At 47.4% G+C, this 20427-nt stretch overlaps 1 protein-coding gene across 6 annotated transcripts in view; it reads left to right on the forward strand.

Moving 5' to 3' along the window:
- LOC100350325 (exportin-6) overlaps nucleotides 1-20427 on the forward strand; it is a 122698-nt gene that overhangs the window by 33935 nt on the left and 68336 nt on the right. For 5 of the 6 annotated variants that reach the window (XM_008257959.5, XM_017342572.4, XM_017342571.4 and 2 more), the window contains exons 2-5: nucleotides 4781-4871; nucleotides 8485-8597; nucleotides 9372-9569; nucleotides 16464-16623. In XM_008257959.5, the coding sequence (XP_008256181.3) occupies nucleotides 4781-4871; nucleotides 8485-8597; nucleotides 9372-9569; nucleotides 16464-16623 (562 nt within the window). Of the gene's footprint in view, nucleotides 1-4780; nucleotides 4872-8484; nucleotides 8598-9371; nucleotides 9570-16463; nucleotides 16624-20427 lie in introns of those variants that run through there. The other variant, XM_089321221.1, reaches the window with a different exon arrangement.

A 20427-nucleotide genomic window follows, 5' to 3' on the forward strand; every position in this document is an offset into this window, starting at 1 on the left:
TTGAAAGTGAAGTCCATGAGGAGTATTGCCACTTCCTCACTTGCCATTGACTCCTTAGCCCACCAAGATGCGTATTCTGCCTGTACCACTTGCTTGCAATAGCCAGAAAAGGTTCTGGTGGCTTTCTTGCCACTGGGGAAAAAGGGTTCTCCGGTAGCCTTGACCCATTTGCAGAGCTTAAATGTTTCTTTTCTGTCTTTCTGCCTTTCTTATGATTGTATGATGCAGGCAAAGTCCTGGCCGCCTCCTCCCTTCTCCCTGCCGGAGCCCTGTAAATGCACACACTTGCATTTTGAAATCTAATCTGAAAAACTCCCCTAGATAAGTTTGGGCTGAAGCCTTTATGCCAGAGGGCTTGAGTCTCTAGTTTCAAAGAAGGCCTGGCCATGTCTCTTGTTTTGCATTGGTCTTGCTTTGGACTGCTTTCACTTGGTGTCTAAGACCAAGGAAAACTGAGAATGGCTATACCTACAAATCAGAAAGTTCTCTCATCTGGTCCTCCTACTGGTGAGGCAGGCACTTGTGTTGCAGTTAGGGGAATGATTGAAAATGCAAACAGCATGTAATTTACGCTTGTGCAGAAACGCCTGGTGATGCCACTGGATTTCCTTTTTCACAGAACCATCATTTGGTGGGAGCACCCATCTGTGATTCTTGGGTGCCTCAGTCTTCCCACTTTGGCAGGAGGCTTAGCTTCTCTGGTTGTTCAGGAGTGTGTGTGGGGGAGGTGGGACTGAGAATGGGTATGGAGTGGGATTCTTCTGGGAGCTGGTGGAAACTTGCCCATAATCATCATCACAGACCTTCTGTCTCAAGAGCAGTGTCAAGTGAACTGGTGGCTGATTGCCTGGATGTGATGAGCTCAGGTTTTTCTGGGCTCTGCTGGAAAAGCTTAAAATGGTTGCATACAAGACAAGTTGTGAAGAACTGTGAGTATGATTTGAAGATGTCTCCTAGTTTGCAGGAACCCATTTTGGCTCCAGAGGGACTACTGGCTTATTTTAACTAAATTACTGATTTTAGCTCAACAGATTTTTTTTTTTTTTATTTGACAGGTAGAATTATAGACAGTGAGAGAGAGACACAGAGAGAAAGGTCTTCCTTCCGTTGGTTCACTCCCCAAATGGCCGCTACGGCCAGCATTGCGCTGATCTGAAGCCAGGAGCCAGGTGCTTCTTCCTGGTCTCCTATGCGGGTGCAGGGCCCAAGCACTTGGGCCATCCTCCACTGCCCTCCCAGGCCACAGCAGAGAGCTGGACTGGAAGAGGAGCCACTGGGACAGAATCTGGCGCCTCGACCGGGACTAGAACCCAGTGCCCATATGGGATGCCGGTGCTGCAGGCAGAGGATTAACCAAGTGAGCCATGGTGCTGGCCCAACAGTTATTTCTTGATTGATTGATTTGTTTTGCCAATGAGTTGCTTTAACCTGTTATTTCCTTAATTCTTCTGTATCCTCCCATAGCCTTTTTAGTTTTCATTTTATTTATTTATTTATTTTCCCCATAGCCTTTTAATTTGTAGCAGCAAATCCTTTTTTCAAATGAAGTGGTATGTCACACTTGATTTATAAAATAGTCCAAGCAGTCTTTTATGTATAGAAATTAGTTCTATTTTATTTTGAACTATTTTTTTTATTAAAGATTTTATTTATTTATTTGAAAGTCAGAGTTACACAGAGAGAGGAAAGGCAGAGAGAGAGGTCTTCCATCCGATGGTTCATTCCCCAATTGGCTGCAATGGCCGGAGCTGCGCTGATCCGAAGCCAGGAGCCTCTTCTGGGTCTCCCACGTGGATGCAGGGGTCCAAGGACATGGGCCATCCTCTACTGCTTTCCCAGGCCATAGCAGGGAGCTGGATCGGAAGAGGAGCAGCCGGGACTAGAACCGACGCCCATATGGGATGCTGGTGCTTCAGGCCAGGGCGTTAACCCGTTGCGCTATATCGCTGGCCTGCTATTTTTATTTATTTGAAAGAGAGAGATCTTCTATCCACTGCTGGTTTGTTCCCCAAATGCCACAATAAACAGGGCTTGTCCAAGCGAAAGCCAGGAGCCTTAAATTTCCTGTGTAAGTGACTTGAGCCAGGTACTTGAGCCATCACTTGCTGCCTCCTGGAGTGCATGTTAGCAGGAAGCTGGATTGTAAGCAGAACTGGGACTTGAACCCAGACCCTCTGATATGGGATGTGGGCATCCCAACTGGCATTTTTTTTAAAGATTTATTTATTTAGGCCGGTGCCACGGCTCACTTGGCTAATCCTCCGGCTGTGGTGCCGACACACCAGGTTTTAGTCCTGGTCAGGGCACCGGATTCTGTCCCAGTTGCCTCTCTTCCAGTCCAGCTCTCTGCTGTGGCCCGGGAAGGTAGTGGAGGATGGCCCAAGTGCTTGGGCCCTGCACCCGCATGGGAGACCAGGAGGAAGCACCTGGCTCTTGGCTTCGGATCACCGCAGCATGCTGGCCATGAACTAGGGGTGAACCAATGGAAGGAAGACCTTTCTCTTTGTCTCTCTCTCTCACTAACTCTGCCTGTCCAAAAAAAAAAAAAAAAAAAAAAAAAAAGATTTATTTATTTATTTGAAAGTCACAGTTACACAGAGAGAGGTCTTCCATCTGCTGGTTCACTACTCAATTGGCTGCAACGGTTGGAGCAGCACCGATCCAAAGCTAGGAGCTAGGAGCTTCTTCCCGGCCTCCCATGCGGGTGCAGGGGCCCAAGGACTCCCAGGCTATAGCAGAGAGCTGGATCGGAAGTGGGGCAGCCGGGACTCGTACTGGCACCCATATGGCATGCTGGCACAGCAGGCAGTGGCTTTACCCATTACGCCACAGCACTGGCTCCCCAATTGGTATTTTAGCTGGTACCCCAAATGCCTGCCCCCAAGTTCATTTTAGAAGTTTAAATTTGTAGCATTTACTTACAAAGTCAGTTAATGAATACAGTGAAGCTTTTTTTTTTTTTTTAAATTTTAATTAAAAAATGTATTTGAAAGGCAGAGTGACAGAGAAAGAGGGAGAGACAGTAAGAGGTCTTCCATCCTCTGGTTTACTCCTTCTTTAGTCTCAATTTCCAGTTTATTTCTGCATTTGAAAAAGTTGTAGTTTTTAGTAAAATAGCTTGGTTTGCAATTGTAGGAAAGTGAAGAATATTTTTCAGTTAAACTGATGCTGAGGTTTGGAAGAGGAGTAGAGGGCTAATCTATCATAAATAAAGAATTCAGATAAGAACATCCCTGAAACTTACCAGTGTCAAAAATGTTGTGCATTGGGGCCAGTGCTGTGATGCAGTGGGTAAAGCCGCCGCCTGCAGTGCCAGCTTCCATATGGGCACTAGTTCGAGTCCCGGCTGCTCCACTTCCAATCCAGCTCTCTACTGTGGCTTGGGAAAGCAGTAGAAGATGGCCCAAGTGCATGGGCCCCTGTACCCACGTGGGAGACCTGGAAGAAGCTCCTGGCTCCTGGCTTTGGATTGGCACAGCTCTGGCTGTTGTGGCCACCTGGGGAATGAACCTGCGGATGGAAGACCTCTCCTTCACCTCTGCCTCTCAAATAAATAAATAGAATCTAAAACAAACAAAAAAACCTAATGTGCACTAATCCACCACTCCCTGTCTCAGTCCAGTTGTTACTCCAGCCGTCATATTGTGTGACCACAGTGTGGGAGGGACAGCTGCACCTGGCACTGCTCGATTGTGGCCCTGCATGTGCTAGTTTAGACAGGTGGGCTTGTGCAAGTCTGCCTCAGCTCTGTAATTGGTACCCATCCTAGGAAGTGCTGGTTTATCCACTGATGGCGGAAGTTCTGTTTCCACACAAGGAAATCAGCACATGGAGGCCTCTGCTCTGTTACGGTCTGATCTACAACACATTAGAGTCTGGTCTTCTGCTGCTTTTATGTGCAGTCCAGCTCTCACTCTAGGGGTAAAGGAGAGGATATGGAAGAGTAGGCAGGCAGAAAGGAAGCTCTTGCTCACCTCTGGGGTAGATGAACGCCTGTGAGCACTCAGTCGTGGGCCGCAGGTGATGGGGTGTGTGAGAGTTGACTCAGGCTCATTGCTGTAACCCAAGGAACAGGAAATGGTTTCGGCGGCTCTCCGTGGAATAGACAGAGGGGAAGGGAACACTGGGGCATTGGCTCCCTGTCTTCTTATTGTAACCTGAGCAGTTCTGCTGAAAGTCTGGTTCTCTGGGAGGCTGTGGTTTTGGAGGTGCTAATTTTGAGCCTCTGTTAGCATAGCTCTTGGTTTCACCTTAATCATTGGCTGCCTGGGTGAGATTGAGTGCTGAGTATGCGTGACTGCTGAAGCCCCTTCTGAGAATCAGAATCCCAGAATGCATGCATGCCGTGGTGTGCTGACAATTGCTCTGAATCAGAGGATGGCTAATACTTCAGACAAGGGGCACATACATTTGTGGATGGGTGGTGTGTAAGGATAGCTAAGCCTCTTCCTGAGTCTTCTCACTCTGCCTGCTCAGGCAGGGCCGTGGGATGTTAATTTGCATCCATTGTCTTTCCAAAATTGAATTTTGAGTTATTTGTTCCCTTTTCCTGAGCACAGATAATTGAATATTGATTGCACAGTAGCGTGAATTTATAGAGGCTACTAACACATTGGGTTTTGAGCCAGCTGGGAAACCCCCTTTAGTTTTTCTGGCTTATATCACATAATCTGAAGAATGCTGAAGCCCAGTGTTTTGAGGAAGTAAGTCGCTCTTGCTATGGAGTGTGACCTGGACACACTGAAGCTGCAGTTCACTGATGTTTCTCAAATTCTGTTAGGCATCTGAAGAAGCCTCGCTCAGGGCATTGGAAAGTCTGATGACAGAATTTTTCCACGATTGTACGACCAATGAAAGAAAACGTGAGATAGGTAAGTAAAGGATTGAGTTGGGAAGATTGTCTCTCACAGGGAGGTCGGTGGGGGGACCTGGTCAGGCAGTACTTTCCCAGTGGGAGGAAGCTGGGCAAGCTTACTTTGTCCCCTTGAACTCTTGCTCCTTTTGCGCTGGCTCTGCTGGATGGGATCTGGGAGTTTTGCAAACCCAGATACAAAGGTACAGGAAGAGATTTTTTTTCCCTTTTGGTCTAGTGGAAAACCTCTTAATTATAAGAAGCCTATAACTGTCAGTTAAGAAAAGAAAACATGGGGTCGGTGCTTTTCTCCACTATTATATTTCCTGTTCTTTATATTATTCTTAAAATTTTTTTTTTAATTTTTTACTTTTTAAAAATATTTTTATTTATTTATTTGAGAGGTAAAGTTATAGACAGTGAGAGGGAGAGACAGAGAGAAAGGTCTTCCTTCTTTTGGTTCACTCCCCAAATGGCTGCAACGGCCGGAGCTGTGCTGATCCGAGGCCAGGAGCCAGGTGCTTCTTCCCAGTCTGCCATGTGGGTGCAGGGGTATGCACTTGGGCCATCTTCTGCTTTCCCAGGCCACAGCAGAGAGCTGGATTGGAAGAGGAGCAGCTGGGACTCGAACCGCCACCCATATGGGATGCCGGCGCCACAGGCGGAGGATTAACCTACCGCGCCATGGCTCTGGCTCCTGTTTTTTAAAGACTATTTGAGAGGCAGACTTTTAGACAGAGATGGAGAGACAGAGAGAAAGGTCCTCCATCTGCTGGTTCACTCCTAAAATGGCTGCATTGTCCGAAGTTGGTCCTATCCGGAGCCAGGAGCTTCTTCCCGGTCTCCCACGTGGGTTCAGGGGCCCAAGCACCTGGGCCATCTTCTGCTGCTTTCCCAGGCCATAGCAGAGATTTGGGTTAGAAGAGTTGCAGCTGGGACATGAACTGGTGCCCATATGGGATGCCGGCAGCTCAGGCAGAGGCTTAGCCTGGTACACCACAGCGCCATTCTCTAAGCTTTGATGTCTAAAGGCTTTGAACAGCAGAGATGTTGGTCTGATCACGTCAGTTCCTCAGTGCTCTGTAGAACCTACTTTTGGGTTTGTAGTCACTGAAGCGGGTTGTACAGACAGAACATTGTTGTCAGATCTCTGCTTCAGGGGCGTGTTGCACTGTGGTCCTAGTGTAGTCCTTTTTCTGCTGAGTTTTCAGCCTGAACTTGAGAATGAAAAGTGCTTTTCTCCACCAAACCTGCAGGCTTGTCTTTTGGATGTCTTTGCTGTGTGTTAATGTTACATGCTTTACTTCTGTCCTGTTGGAGTGTTTTCTGTGGCTCCAGGAGCTCGGAGGCCATTTTTCTGTTTCCCTTGACTTCTCTAGATCAAGTAGTCCAGTTAAACATTACAGGCGATTCTGCTTTGGGTCCAAAGCTCTGTTGGGATTCTGCTTTTCAGGTGAGCTGCAGCCCTTTGGCTGCGTCTGTATTGCTCCTGCTTCTCGAAGCATCCCAGCTGCTCCTGGCAATTGCTACCACGTGCCTCTTAATTTTCAACATGGATGGCTGCTGTGAGCTTGTCCTGTCCTAGCCTTGGCTTTCTGAAGCAGAGTACTGTAGAGAACCAGAGCGCTGATCAGCAAGGCATCCCTGAGAGAAGCTGAGCTCATGGGATGGTCAGGCATGTGGCTTAGAAGACCACCCTGCCTGCTTCCCTGGGCTTCTTTTCTTATTCAGCAGGGCTGCTCTCTTCTTGCCCTCAAATTGATCCCCTGGTTAGTTTTATGCTACTTTAGACTTAGAGAAAAAAATAGCGGTGGTGATTTTTGCCAGTGGAGGTGGAAGATCTTTCCCTTCCGTTAGTCTGCTGTATCCCACACACTTGAATTTCTATAGTTTTCTTTTTTGTTGTTGTTGTTTTTGTTCTGTTTTGTTTTAGTTGAAATGCTTTTGGATTTTCTTTTAATTTTTAAAAAATGATTTATTTATTTTGATAGAGCTACAGAGAGTGAGGGAGAGACAGAGAGAAGTCTTCCATCCACTTGTTCAATCCTCAAATGGCCACAATGGCTGGGGCCAGGCCAAGCTGAAGCCAGAAGCCAGGAGCTGCTTCTGGGTCTCCCGTGTAAGTGGAGGAGCCCAAGCACTTGAGCTATCTTCTGCTGCTTTCCCAAGCATATTATCAGGGAACTGGATTAGAAGTGGAGCAGCCCAGAATTAAACTTGTGCCCATATGGGATGCTGGCACTGCAGGTGGCGGCTTAACCTGCTATGCCACAACACCAACCCCTTTTCTCTTAAAATTTTTATACATTCTTTAAAATATTTATTTTATTTATTTGCAAGACAGAGTTACAGAGAGAGGTAGAAACAGAGAGAGAGGTCTTCCATCTGCTGGTTCACTCCCCAGATGGCTGCAGCGGCTGGAGCTGCGCTGATCAGGAGCCAGGAGCCTCTTCCAGGTCTCCCACGCGGGTGCAGGGCCCAAGGATTTGGGACATCTCCCACTGCTTTCCCAGGCCATAGCAGAGAGCTGTATCGGAAAGGAGCAGCCAAGACTAGAACCAGCGCCCATATGGGATGCCAGTATTTTAGGCCCGGGCTTTAAGCCACTGTGCCACAGCGCTGGCCCCAGGGGAGGCCTTTTCTGAAAGGGCTCCACCCTCCTTGTGCAAAGGTGAATTACTAATGATCCAGAATTTGATGATCCTGTTGGCAGGGACCTCTAGAGGCCGTCTGGTCATTTTCCCAGTAGAGGAGATGGGAGCACTGGGGGGCACACAGGGGATTCGTGGCAGAGTCCGCAGCAGAGCCCAGAGTGCTTCCTTTCTAGCCATGGCTCATTGTGTCTGGCCTGACCCCACCCCTGGGATTCATAGAAACCTCCGCTTCATCATTAGGACAGACTGTCGGCCTGCTTTTGTGGAATTTTAATGAGGTGCCATGCAGCTTCAATCTGAGTTATAGGGGACTAACAGCAGTGTCGCCCTCTCTTTGCTGCAGTCTTCTTAGAAATTGTTAGCGATGGTGTTTCATGGCTAGTGGGTCAGGTCAAAGTGACCAAGTGGGAGCATGCCCAGGATTATGGGCAGAGACCCCTAGTTGTTGCACTCTGACCGATGCTGTGAGCAGCCTAAGGATGAGGAGAACCATTTCTAGCTTGTGATGTGTGGCTGCTCTGGACAGCTCTTGTGAGTGTTACCCTTACTTGTTTTTTTTAATTTTTTATTTTTGGTGCTGTTTTAAATGGAAACCAATCCAAATAAAGAGAGTTTGCCATCTTGAATTCTCTTGCATTTTTTCTCTTTTCTTTGTGAGGTTAGTCTTGATCTTTTCTTTATCTGCACACCAGTTTAAATATGAACTTTGCCAGTGAAAGTTTTACTGAGAAAGAAGTATCCATAGCAGAGTTACTTGCTTTTTAATGGCTAAAAACACTGTTAGCTTTGGTGGTCACCTCAGAGACAGAAAAAAAAAATGGGATTTGTTCTTTCTCTTTCTTAAATAATCAGCCGAATTCTATGGTTGGTTTTGACTCCATTTTCATTATCTGGAGAGGGGTGTGTTTAAAAGTACGACAGCCCTGGTGTATGTTAGCTTCGTGTATGTTCACAGTCTTGCCGTTTTGCTTTTTCCAGAGGAGCTTCTTAATAACTTTGCCCAGCAGATAGGAGCCTGGAGATTCTGCCTGTACTTTCTTTCCAGCACCAGGAATGACTATGTAATGATGTACAGTTTAACGGTTTTTGAGGTAAGTAGATCATTTGTACTCTTCTGAGAGGTGTTTTCTAGCCACAGGGCCGTGTCATGGCACCAGCTTTAGCTTTGCTCTGCAGACACCTGGGAGGTGGGGCTGGCTGGGCTCTGCGGCCTCTTCCCGCACACTGCCCTTGTCTGCAAGTCTGCTGTTGCCAGGCACTTTTCCCTCTTCGCCCTAGGAAAGGCAGGTGGGTGGTCACCTTTAGGGCTGGGTAGGTGGGTTGCTGTGGAAACATGTACCTGTTCTCTCCCTGTTACCGGGAGGAGGGGACGATAGCTTTAGTTATCATCATTCCCAGCCACAAAGACTCTTGCTTCTATCAACTCCCTTCCATTGCTTGTCTTCTGTGTATGCTTTAAAAAATTCAAAGTTATAGTCATATTGCTTGTGCCATTTTGTATTCTCCCCACCTCCAACTTAGCTTTATGTTCCTAAAAGTGGTGGTATCATTGTACACCAGGCCATTCTATTTTTGGACGATATAGTTATTTCTGTTGTTGATTTCTGGTGGTCACTAGAGGCTGTGGTTAATGGAAAGTTTTTGTCCATAAAGCTTTTTGTCTCTGCTGAATTATTTAGCAGATCATCCTAGGGCTGGACTTGTGTTATGGGTTGGAATATTTTTATTATTCTTGTTGTCAGATTGCCCTAAACTTATTTTATTAAATTTATTGTTTATTGAGGTGATATAGCTAATTATGGGATGAAAATCAGTTATTTTTGTTTATATAGATTTATAATTTAAAAGATATATATTTTTTTCAGAATCTGATCAATAAAATGTGGCTTGGGGTCCCATCTCAGGATAAGATGGAAATCCGTGGCTGCCTGCCCAAACTCCTGCTGGCTCACCATAAAACCTTACCTTACTTTATCCGGAACAAACTCTGCAAAGTTATTGTTGATATTGGACGTCAGGATTGGCCCATGTTCTACCATGACTTTTTTACTAACATTTTACAGGTAAGGGTGTACATAGGAACTTTATCTTATACACAGTTGGTTTGTAGAAGTGATTATTTCCTTGTCTTGAAGAGGAGTTTTAAGAGTAGCATCTTGGAACTGCAGCTGCAAGGTGACTGTAGGGGGGATGATTATGTACACTTTTCTCTGTATTCTTGAGACATGCTGTATCTTTGTGCAGTGGAGAAACATGGGTAAAACCTGATTGCTTTGTTAACCTTTTGTGAAATTCCATTCAGCAAGAATTTTTTTTTTTTTTTTTTTTTTTTTTTTTTTAAACAGGCAGAGTGGACAGTGAGAGAGAGAGAGAGAGAGAAAGAAAGAAAGGTCTTCCTTTTACCGTTGGTTCACCCTCCAATGGCCGCCGCAGCTGGTGCACTGCGGCCAGCGCACCGCGCCTATCCAAAGGCAGGAGCCAGGTGCTTCTCCTGGTCTCCCATGGGGTGCAGGGCCCAAGTACTTAGACCATCCTCCACTGCACTCCCTGGCCACAGCAGAGAGCTGGCCTGGAAGAGGGGCAACCGGGACTAGAACCTGGTGTGCCAGCGCCGCAAGGCGGAGGATTAGCCTGTTGAGCCGCAGCGCTGGCCAGCAAGAATTTGAAAGCCTGTTATATGCTGTCCCAGGTATTGTGGAAGGATGATGATAGGTAGTTTGGGAGAACAGCTGTGCAAGCAGTTATCCAGTGTTGTGATGATTCCTGTAGAGGAAGTTATGTGCAGAGTGGCCTCGTGTCAGTGGTGAGGAGGTGGCTATGGTAGAATAGAAGGCTGGACTGATGCACAGGGGTTTGGATGTTAAATTCAAGGTCTTTCCTTGAGAGCTATTGGAAACTTTTGAGGAGAAACAAGACATGGCCATGCTTTTACATTGGAATGATGACTCCAGCTCAAGTCTGGATTGCAGAAGAATGAGGTGAGGGAGGAGGAGACCAGTGAGGTTGCTGGACAGCACAAGGAGGACCTGAGGCAAACAGACCTACTTGGTGGGTGGAGATGAGGCATGTAGGAAAGAGTCCAGGTAGATGGCAGGGCTGAGGAAGAGGGGCGTCTGGATCGACGGCCAGGTTTATTGCTCAGGGGATTTTCCAGGCCAGGGGTAGAGGAAGGGGGGAGTAGGTTCAGGTAGAACATGTGTTTAAAACTTCTGTGTTCTGGGGCCGGTGTTGTAGCACAGTAGATAAGTTGCCGCCTGCAAAGTGGTAGTTTGTGTACTGGCTGCTCCACTTCTGATCTAGCTCCCTGCTAATGGCCTGGAAAAGCAGTAGAAGATAACCCAAGTGTTAGGGCCCCTGCATCCACATGGGAGACGTGGAAGAAGCTCCTGGCTCCTGGCATCACCTGGCCATTGTGGCAGTTTGGGGAGTAAATCAGCAGATGGAAGATCTTTCTCTTTCTTTGTCACTTTGGCTTTCAAATAAACAAACAAATCTTAAAAAAAAAAAAAAAAAAAAAAAAAACTACAAAGAAAAGACTTGTGTGTTCCTCCTGTGTGGTCAGGACCTGAAAGCTGAGAGGGAGGTGCCTTTGCTCATTGGCATCCTTGGATCAACCTGGAAACATTGTCCTGCTCTTGAGAAGTTTTGGGGTGTAGGAAATTGCCTTTGTATGCAGTTATAGAACTGCATACAAAGAACTCTTTGAAAATTGGTTTAGTGTCAGCAACTATAGGCTCAGGACTTTCCAGAACAATGTCATTTTCTAATGTTCTATCTGCTCTCCCCACGAACCACTTGAGTGAGGCTGCAATTTAAAAAAACCTGAGTGTCAGTAGTCCTTCTCTCAGATTGCCTCTCAGGGTGGCACAGATTCTTCATTCGGTTGTTTTGTTTAGTGATTCAGTTATGATTTATGTAGAGGTTGATTGGTTTGATCTCCCTAGGGAGATGATGCTTTTTTTTTTTATTGACAGGCAGAGTTAGACAGTGAGAGAGAGACAGAGAAAGGTCTTCCTTTTTCCGTTGGTTCACCTTCCAAGTGGCCGCTATGGCCGGCGTGTTGCGACTGGTGCGCTGCACTGATCCGAAGCCAGGAGCCAGGTGCTTCCTCCTGGTCTCCCATGCGGGTGCAGGGCCCAAGGACCTGGGCCATCCTCCACTGCCTTCCCGGGCCACAGCAGAGAGCTGGACTGGAAGAGGAGGGACTGGGACAGAACCGGCGCCCCAACTGGGACTAGAACCCGGGGTGCCGGTGCTGCAGGCAGAGGATTAACCTAGTGAGCTGCGGCACCGGCCGAGATGATGCATTTGTTCAGTGAACTGTTGAGTACCAGCTTTGTGCTTAGCAAGCATGTGGTAAGGATATGGTCATGGACAGATGCAGAGTGCTTTTGTCAGATTCATGCTCTTGAGGGGAGGCTGCAGTGGACACTAAGCAAATGTGGACTTTGAGGCAGTTCTAAGCATCATGAAGGAGACAGATTCCAAGGTAAATGACAGAGCTCGTGCTTGGGTGTGTTGAGATGGCAGTGTTGGGGAGCATGTCACTGGGGGCCGGAGCCTAGAGCAGAGCCGGAGTCCTGAGGGTATCTAGGGGAGCGGAGTGTTGGGCAGAGAGGACATCCTGTGAGTGGAAAGCACCCCAGGGGTGGCCAGGAGGCCCGTGCTGGGACAGGAGGTGAGAAGGGCTTTCCCGGCTCGCTCCCAGGCCCCTGCCTTTTTCCAAGTTGAGAACACTTGGGATAGCTCCCTCTGCTCTCTGTGAGGGAGCTGGGGAAGCCTGCTGGAGACACAAAGACCAGAAAGATTGGGATCTCAGTGACAAGAAGCAGGGGAATGGAGACAGAGAGCCACAGTCCAGACAGCAGTGACTGAGGAGGAGCCCTTTCTGCCCAGCTGGGGTCCATCCCTGGGACTGAGAACAGAGCCTTTCCTGTCTCATCTCTAACTGATGAGAATTTGGAAGAGCAGCTTTAGGTGAAGTGCTCATGGAGGTTTTGGAAGGCCGTTTGTCTTCCTCTGGCCTTTGCCACTTCCCTTTCCCACCCCTTCAGAAATGACTCTACCCTCATGTAGCCTTTGTGGCTTGGAAGCACGGTCTAGTGGTAAGGCCCCTGGTCCTGGAGGAGCAGGGTGGTCCCTGCACTCAGCTTTCTGTAAAATCCACCTGATTTCAGTGACACCTGCCACTTGGGGGCCTCCCCTTCCCCGCCTCTAAAGTGCAAGTTGGAGTAAGTGATCCTTAAAACCCTTTCCCTCTGTAGTATTTCCCGCTTCTTATTTATGCATGCAACAGGTCAGTGACACATGAGCCAGTGCTCAACTGCTGACATTTCTGATTATGTGATAGAATGAACCTTTTCTTCCGTGTTGCTAAACAAGACCAGACAGGCTATGGAATCAGTTTTACTGTCACATGATCCTTTGAGTAAACCATCTAAAAAGTTTTTCTGGCTCAGTTCCCTCATGGTCTGTTTGCAGTCTGTGGTGCATAGTTTTTTTGTATTCCCAGACTCTGTGTTGGTTGGCTTGGTATGTGTGCAGTTTATGTTATAATTGTGGTAATTACCTTACCAGGCAGAGAACAGTTGGTTTGGAATCCCAGAAGATACCTACAGCTCTGTGGGTTGCCTATGCCTTTTCTAGGCCACTGGAGAAGAAGCCATTGAAGGCGAAACAGACCCTGATGGTCCTCGCCTCCCTTCCACCTGCATCAGCACACTCATGGCTCCTTTTGAGAATCTGTTTGTAGATTCCTGAGATCTGTTGAGCTGAACGCTTGGTCACATTGTGCCTGGGGCCAGACAGTTAAGGGGCAAAGCAGCATTGGGAAAATTACTGTTTCTTCTGTGGTTGGTTGATTATGTAATAAAAACTGCTGAACCTTTTCAGAAGTTCACTGGAAACCTTCCCCTGATCTTCAGCTTAAAGGTGTTTATTGTCTGTTAAAATAAATTGCAGAGATGGGGGCCGGCACTGTGGTGTAGTAGGTTAAGTATCGCCTGTAGTGCCTGGCATCCCATATGGACACTGATTTGAGTCCTGGCTGCTCAGCTTCTGATCCAGCTCTCTGCTATGGCCTGGTAAAGCAACAGAAGATGGCCCAAGTGCTTGAGTCCCTACACCTGCATGGGAGACCCAGAGGAAGCTCCTGGCTCCTGGCTTCAGATTGGTCCAGCTCTGGCCATTGTGGCCATTTGGGGAATGAACCAGCGATGGAAGACCTTTCTCTCTGTCTCTCCCTCTCTCTTTCTGTAACTCTGCCTATTGAGTAAATAAGTAAATCTTAAAAAAATAAATTGCAGAGATTACTATGTTATGCGCTTAAATGGTGTATGTGAAGAAGGTGAAGGGAAACACCATTTTAATGAAAAGTTGTGGATACAAGCTGAAGAGAAGAATAAGTGAGCAACCCCTTCCCTCACATAAAGAATAACTTTGTTTTCATTCACATTTTTGCCTGACCTTCTTTCCCTTCTCCCCAAGTGATGAGAGAAGGGAGGGCTTTAAGGTAGATTTTTCTGTGTTGTAGTTTTTTTTTTTTTTAAATTTCTGGGGAGCTAAGATGCATTTTCCATCTGCAAGAAAGTGTGTACTGCTAAATAGGGTACGTGGCATTAGCAGGCATTCTGAGAGAGTAAGAATGAGGGGTTGGGAAATAGGGAGGAAAGAGGTAGGAGAGGAAAACAAAAGAAAAAAGGGGAAGGAATGGCAGTTTTCAGAGTCCAGTGTGAGAATCCGGAGGTCTCCAAATGGGAAGAGATGTATACAGAGGGTCTGCTCTGCTTCATGTAGGGACAGCGAGTGGAGAGATGATGGTTTCCTGTTCCTCCCCTAGTGCATTACTGAAGTTAAGTTGGTGTTAGAAATAAGTCAGATTTGTAGGAAATGAAGAGAACAGTTGTGTAGGGTATACTTGAAGTGTTAGCATTCGAGAGAACTGATTCTGTAGGGAGCATTTTTCACACGGTGCTCATTGCTGCTGGGTTTACATAGCTCTGCTTCTGAGGGCAATTGAATCTACCTTGAATTCCATTGAGTACTTTCCCTACTCTGCGGGATGAGCTTCTCTTTGATCTGTGATGGGAAGAGTTTTCTATTCCTCTGTCTCTCTGTCTCTTTCTTTGCCTCTCAGATAAACAGAGTGAGTGTTCCAGTTGTCTGGTTCACTCCCAAATGCCCACAGCAGCTGGGGCTAGACTGGGCCAAATTGGTGAGCTGGCGGTGTAATTCAGGTCTCCCATGTGCGTGGCAGGAAGCTGCTTACTTGAGCTGTCATCGCTGCCTCCCAGGGTCTGCATTGGCAGGAAGCTGGAGTCAAGAGCTAGAGCCAGGTATAGGACCCAGGTGCTCCAGTGTGGGATGTGAGCATCTTAACTGTTAGGCTGAATTCCCACTCTGGAGGAGTTGTTTGTAAGGGAATGGAAAGTGCCTGCATTTCTTGAGGTGAGACTGAATGGCCTGTATGGGTCAATTTGTGAGGTCTTCCTCTTCCCTAAACCTTGTGTTTTGTAACCTGAGTAAGTAACAGTCCAGGAGTGAACTTAAGTTACTTAAGATTAAAGAAAAAAGTGAAATATTCCTTAAATTGTTGCTTTTGTGTAGATTGCAGCATATAATTCAACGGAATTTTTAGTGGCAGTTCACTTTGATCATTTCTGGAAACTTAAATGTATTAGAAAGATCCAAATGTTGTGAAAATGATGAGGTAGGTGTAAATATTGTTAGGCTGTTGAAGGTATATCTTTTCTCTTCCTCTTTTGTAATTAAACCTTCTTACGGAAGGAGAAATATTATATAGGTGGTAGAGAAAGTAACTTGGCTGGCGCCGTGGCTCACTAGGCTAATCCTCTGCCTGCGGCGCCGGTATACCGGGTTCTAGTCCCGGTTGGGGTGCCGGATTGTTTCCCAGTTGTTCCTCTTCTAGGCCAGCTCTCTGCTGTGGCCCGGGAAGGCAGTGGAGGATGGCCCAGGTCCTTGGGCCCTGCACCCGCATGGGAGACCAGGAGGAAGCACCTGGCTCCTGGCTTCAGATCGGCACAAGGGATTTGCGGGATCATGACCCTAGTCCTGTGTGCCTGTTGCTGGCTTGCCTGCAAAGCTTGCTTAGAGCTGTGAAATTTAGTTAGCCTGAATGTTCAAGAGACCACAGGTTGGTTTGTGTAGCCCAGTCGCTGATGTCTGCATCGCTCTGTATACCTGCAGTTCCGTGTTTTCTGATGGGGAATACAGTTGAGAAAGGTATTGTTCGGTGATTGTGTCCCAGTAACATGTATTGACTCAGACTTGGTTCCTGTCAGGCCACAAACCTGGGCAGCATATTACTGTCCTGAATGCTACAGGCACTTATAACACATGGCTAAACATGAGACAGATTCAGTAAAAATACAGGCCGTAGGAGTTTCTCAGCTCCATTATAATCATAGGAGACTATTGTTGTCTATGTGGTCTGTAGTTGATGGAAACATTGTTATATGGAGCATGATTTGTGTGTGTGTGTGTTGATTAGTGTTGATTTATGTAGGCTGTTCATATAGGATATTTAAAAAATTTTATTTATTTGAAAGAGTTATAGAGAGAGATAGAGATGGGGAGAGAGAGATTTTCCATCCCCTGGTTCATTCTCCAAATTACCACAGTGGCCAGAGCTGCACTGTTCCGAAGCCAGGAGCTTCTTCTGGGTCTCCCACATGGGTACAGGAGCCCAAGGACTTGGGCCATCCTCTGCTGCTTCCCCAGGCCACAGCAGAGAGCTGGATCGGAAGTGGAGCAGCCGAGACTCAAACCGGCACCCGTATGGGATGCTGGCACTGAAGTCTGGGGCTTTAACCTGCTGCGCCACAGTACTGGCCCCTCATATTAAATAAGCATAGAGATACTTCACAAGTTTAGTACTACTGAGTCCTCTTTGTACTTTATTAGTTGATGCTGTGCTCAGAACTTGTTTTTCCTGGCAGTTGATCCAGTCCCCCGTGACAACCCCCCTTGGGCTGATCATGTTGAAGACAACTTCAGAAGAGCTGGCTTGTCCCCGGGAGGACCTCAGTGTGGCTCGAAAGGAGGAGTTGCGGAAGCTGCTGCTGGACCAGGTGCAGACAGTACTTGGGCTCCTGACAGGTGAGCAGTCTGGTGGTGCCAAGGCCAGTAGCCTGCCGTGGATCCCCGGAGCTCAGGTCTTGGCACTCAGCATTTCTGAGACTAAGCATAAAACAAAGAATTCTGTGTTACGTTCCCAGCACCTATAGCCCAGTGTCTAGCACTCAACAGTACCTCAAAACAGGCTTGTTAGTAGTTTTCCTTTAGTCTTTCATTACTTGGTCCTCGTTATAACTGTGATTAATGAAGTATAGTCCAGATCATAGCAAAGCAATTGAAATGTTGGTTATAGCACTTAAAGTAAGGTGAGTGATAGTCGCTTAAAATAATTTGAACTAAAGATCAGAAGTCAGAGTTGGAAGATGTGAAAACCACCCATTCCATGGTATCAGCCCATGCACCAGGTTGTAGTTGTCTGTGGTATTTCACCTCTTCTGTCTGATGAGAGCTGCCTTATTGTGTGTAATGGATGAGAGCAAACAGGAAGCAACACAAAGTGAGACAGGAAGAAAGGAAGAGAGTGGGCGGAGCACACTGGGACCCAAGGGCTGTGGCTCCTGTGCTGCTGCTGGAGCCTGCATGTTGGGGAGGTAGCACGTGCAGTGCCAGCCATAGACCCTGGAGGTGCTGTGGCCTGGCTGCTACCCGTGGTAAGAAGTATTTTTCTCTCTAGTGCCTCCACCCAGATATCTAGGAACTTTTCTCTTTTGTATATCTTCTTTAGTGCTTGACATGTGGCGGGCACTGAAAATTGGCTGAAAGAATGATTGTTCGGCTGGCGCCGCGGCTCAATAGGCTAATCCTCCACCTAGTGGCACCGGCACACCAGGTTCTAGTCCCGGTCGGGGCGCCGGATTTTGTCCCGGTTGCCCCTCTTCCAGGCCAGCTCTCTGCTGTGGCCAGGGAGTGCAGTGGAGGATGGCCCAAGTGCTTGGGCCCTGCGCCCGCATGGGAGACCAGGAGAAGCACCTGGCTCCTGCCTTCGGATCAGCATGGTGCGCCGGCTGTAGCGCACCAGCCGAGGCGGCCATTGGAGGGTGAACCAACGGCAAAAAGGAAGACCTTTCTCTCTGTCTCTCTCTCTCACTATCCACTCTGCCTGTCAAAAAAAAAAAAAAAAAAAGATTTGTTCAAGAATGAACTTAATCACGTGCTCCTATGCTCCCCTAAATCTGTAGAGGTAACTGAGAAACCCCACATTGATGTTAAATTTCTAGAGTTAGGGATCATGTCTTACACTTCTGTGTCCTACTGTGCTTAAAAATAAAAAACTGAGATAGAATTCACATACCACAAAATTTGCTGTTTTAATGTACAATTCAGTGGCTTTTAGCATAGTCACAGGTTGTGCACCCATCACTACTGTCTAATTCCAGAACATTTTTGTCATGCCACAAAAAGCCCTGTAGCTATTGGCAGTCATTTCCTACTCTTCTTGCCCCCAGACCCATGGCAGCCACTCCTGTACATTCTGTCTGTATGGATTTGCCTATTTTGGCTTTTCATAAAAATAGAATCATAAAATATATGACCTTTCTGTCTGACTTCATTCCCTTAGCATAATGTTTTCAAGATTTATCCATGTTGTAGTGTTAAGTGTCTTGAGACTAGATTATCTTTACAAACCTTTATGATGATCTTTTTTTTTTAATATTTATTTTATTTATTTGAAAGACAGAGTTACAGAGAGAGGTAGAGACAGAGAGAAGTCTTCCATCCGCTGGTTCACTCCCCAGATGGCCCCAATGGCCGGAGCTGCGCTGATCCAAAGCCAGGAGCCAGGAGCTTCTTCTGGGTCTCCCACATGGGTGCAGGGGCCCAAGGATTTTGGCCATCTTCTACTGCTATCCTGGGCCATAGCAGAGAGCTGGATCAGAAGAGGAGCAGCTGGGACTAGAACCAGTGCCCATATGGGATGCCGGTGCTGCAGGCCAGGGCTTTAACCCACTGCACCACAGTGCCGGCCCCTATGATCATCTTATATTCCAGTTTCTTTGTTGGATGTAAAACAGAATAAAACGCGATTTCTGCCCTCTAGCAATTTACACTTTAATAGGGGAGAGATAAGTAAACAAAGAATAGTGGTTTAAATTTTTTATTTTTTAATTCATCTGAGAGAGACAGAGACAAAGAGAAAGAGACATCGTCCATTCACTGTTTAATTTCCTAAATGCCCACGCATCCAGGGTTGGGCTACGCTGATGTCAGGAGCCTGGGACTCCCACTAGGTCTCCTGTGTGGGTGGCAGGTGCTGCAGTCATCACCTGCTGCCTCCCAGGATGTGCATTAGTGGGAAGCTGGACTTGGAAGTAGAGCCGGAACTGGAGCCCAGGCAATCTGATCTGGGATGCAGGCATCTAAATCACTGACCAAATGCCTGCACCTGTTTTTTTTTTTTTTTTTTTTTTTTTTAAACAGTGTCTTAAGAATTATAGAAGTATGTTTTATGTGCAGACAAAATGGAGCAGGCAGAAGACTTCCTGGAAGAGGCAACAGCTGGTTGACATTCTGAGGGATGGGGACAAGTAGCAGTTAGGTTGGGATTGGGGCAGAAGAGCAGGTCAGGGGTTGAGCAAGGAAAAGACCCACACTGAAGGAACAGCGAATGGTTCACTTCGATGAAGCCTTTGTGTGCACTGGCCCGGAGGCTGGCCATGCCATATGGGCTGAGCAGGGGCCGGCTGCCCGGATGTGTGGAGCATACCATTTACTGGATGAGGAATGGAAGAAGCTTAGTGGCAGGTTTTTGAGAGAAAGCTATCCAGGTAGCGATGTTCAGGATATAGTTGGAGTATATGCAGCTCTGTGGATGTCTGCCTTGTGTCGAAGTTCCTGTCATGTAACTGACAGTTTGGTATACTGACGGTACTTCTGAGAGTGCATGGAAAAGGGAATTAAAAGAAAAGCTTACTTTGGTGCCAACATTTTTTAAAATCCATGCATTGTTTTTCTTCATAATATGCATTTTCCATGAGCTATTTTTTTTAAGATTTTATTTATTTATTTGAGAGGTAAAGTTATAGACAGAAGAAGGGACAGAGAGAAAAGTCTTCCTTTTGTTGGTTCACTCCCCAAATACCCGCAACGGCCGGAGCTATGCCAAGCTGAAGCCAGGAGCCAGGAGCTTCTTCCTGGTCTCCCACTTGGGTGCAGGGGCCCAAGGACTTGGGCCATCTTCTACTGCTTTCCCAGGCCATAGCAGAGAGCTAGATTGTAAGAGGAGCAGTCGGGACTCGAACTGGTGCCCAGATGGGATGCCAGCGCCACAGGTGGAGGATTACCCTACTGCGCCATGGCCCCTTCCATGAGCGGTTTTTTTTTTTTTTTTTTTTTTTTTTTTTTTACAGGCAGAGTGGACAGTGAGAGAGAGAGACAGAGAGAAAGGTCTTCCTTTGCCGTTGGTTCACCCTCCAATGGCCGCCACAGCCAGCGCGCTGCGGCCGGCGCACCGCGCTGATCCGATGGCAGGAGCCAGGAGCCAGGTGCTTCTCCTGGTCTCCCATGGGGTGCAGGGCCCAAGCACCTGGGCCATCCTCCACTGCACTCCCTGGCCACAGCAGAGGGCTGGCCTGGAAGAGGGGCAACCGGGACAGAATCCGGCGCCCCGACCGGGACTAGAACCCGGTGTGCCGGCGCCGCTAGGCGGAGGATTAGCCTAGTGAGCCGCGGCGCCGGCCGAGAATCAGGATTAAAGTGGCCTCTAAGTTGACACAGGTGACCTTGGTGAAGGCCACTGTTGGGGGAAATAGTGAGGAGAGGCCACACTGTAAGGTCAGGGTAGCGCAATGGAGATCCTCTGAGTGGGGACAGTGCCCTCCAGAAGAT

The sequence above is a fragment of the Oryctolagus cuniculus genome, chromosome 19 (genome assembly GCF_051225735.1).
Source record: "Oryctolagus cuniculus isolate XC-2025 breed Fujian yellow rabbit chromosome 19, ASM5122573v1, whole genome shotgun sequence".
Lineage (NCBI taxonomy): Eukaryota > Metazoa > Chordata > Mammalia > Lagomorpha > Leporidae > Oryctolagus > Oryctolagus cuniculus.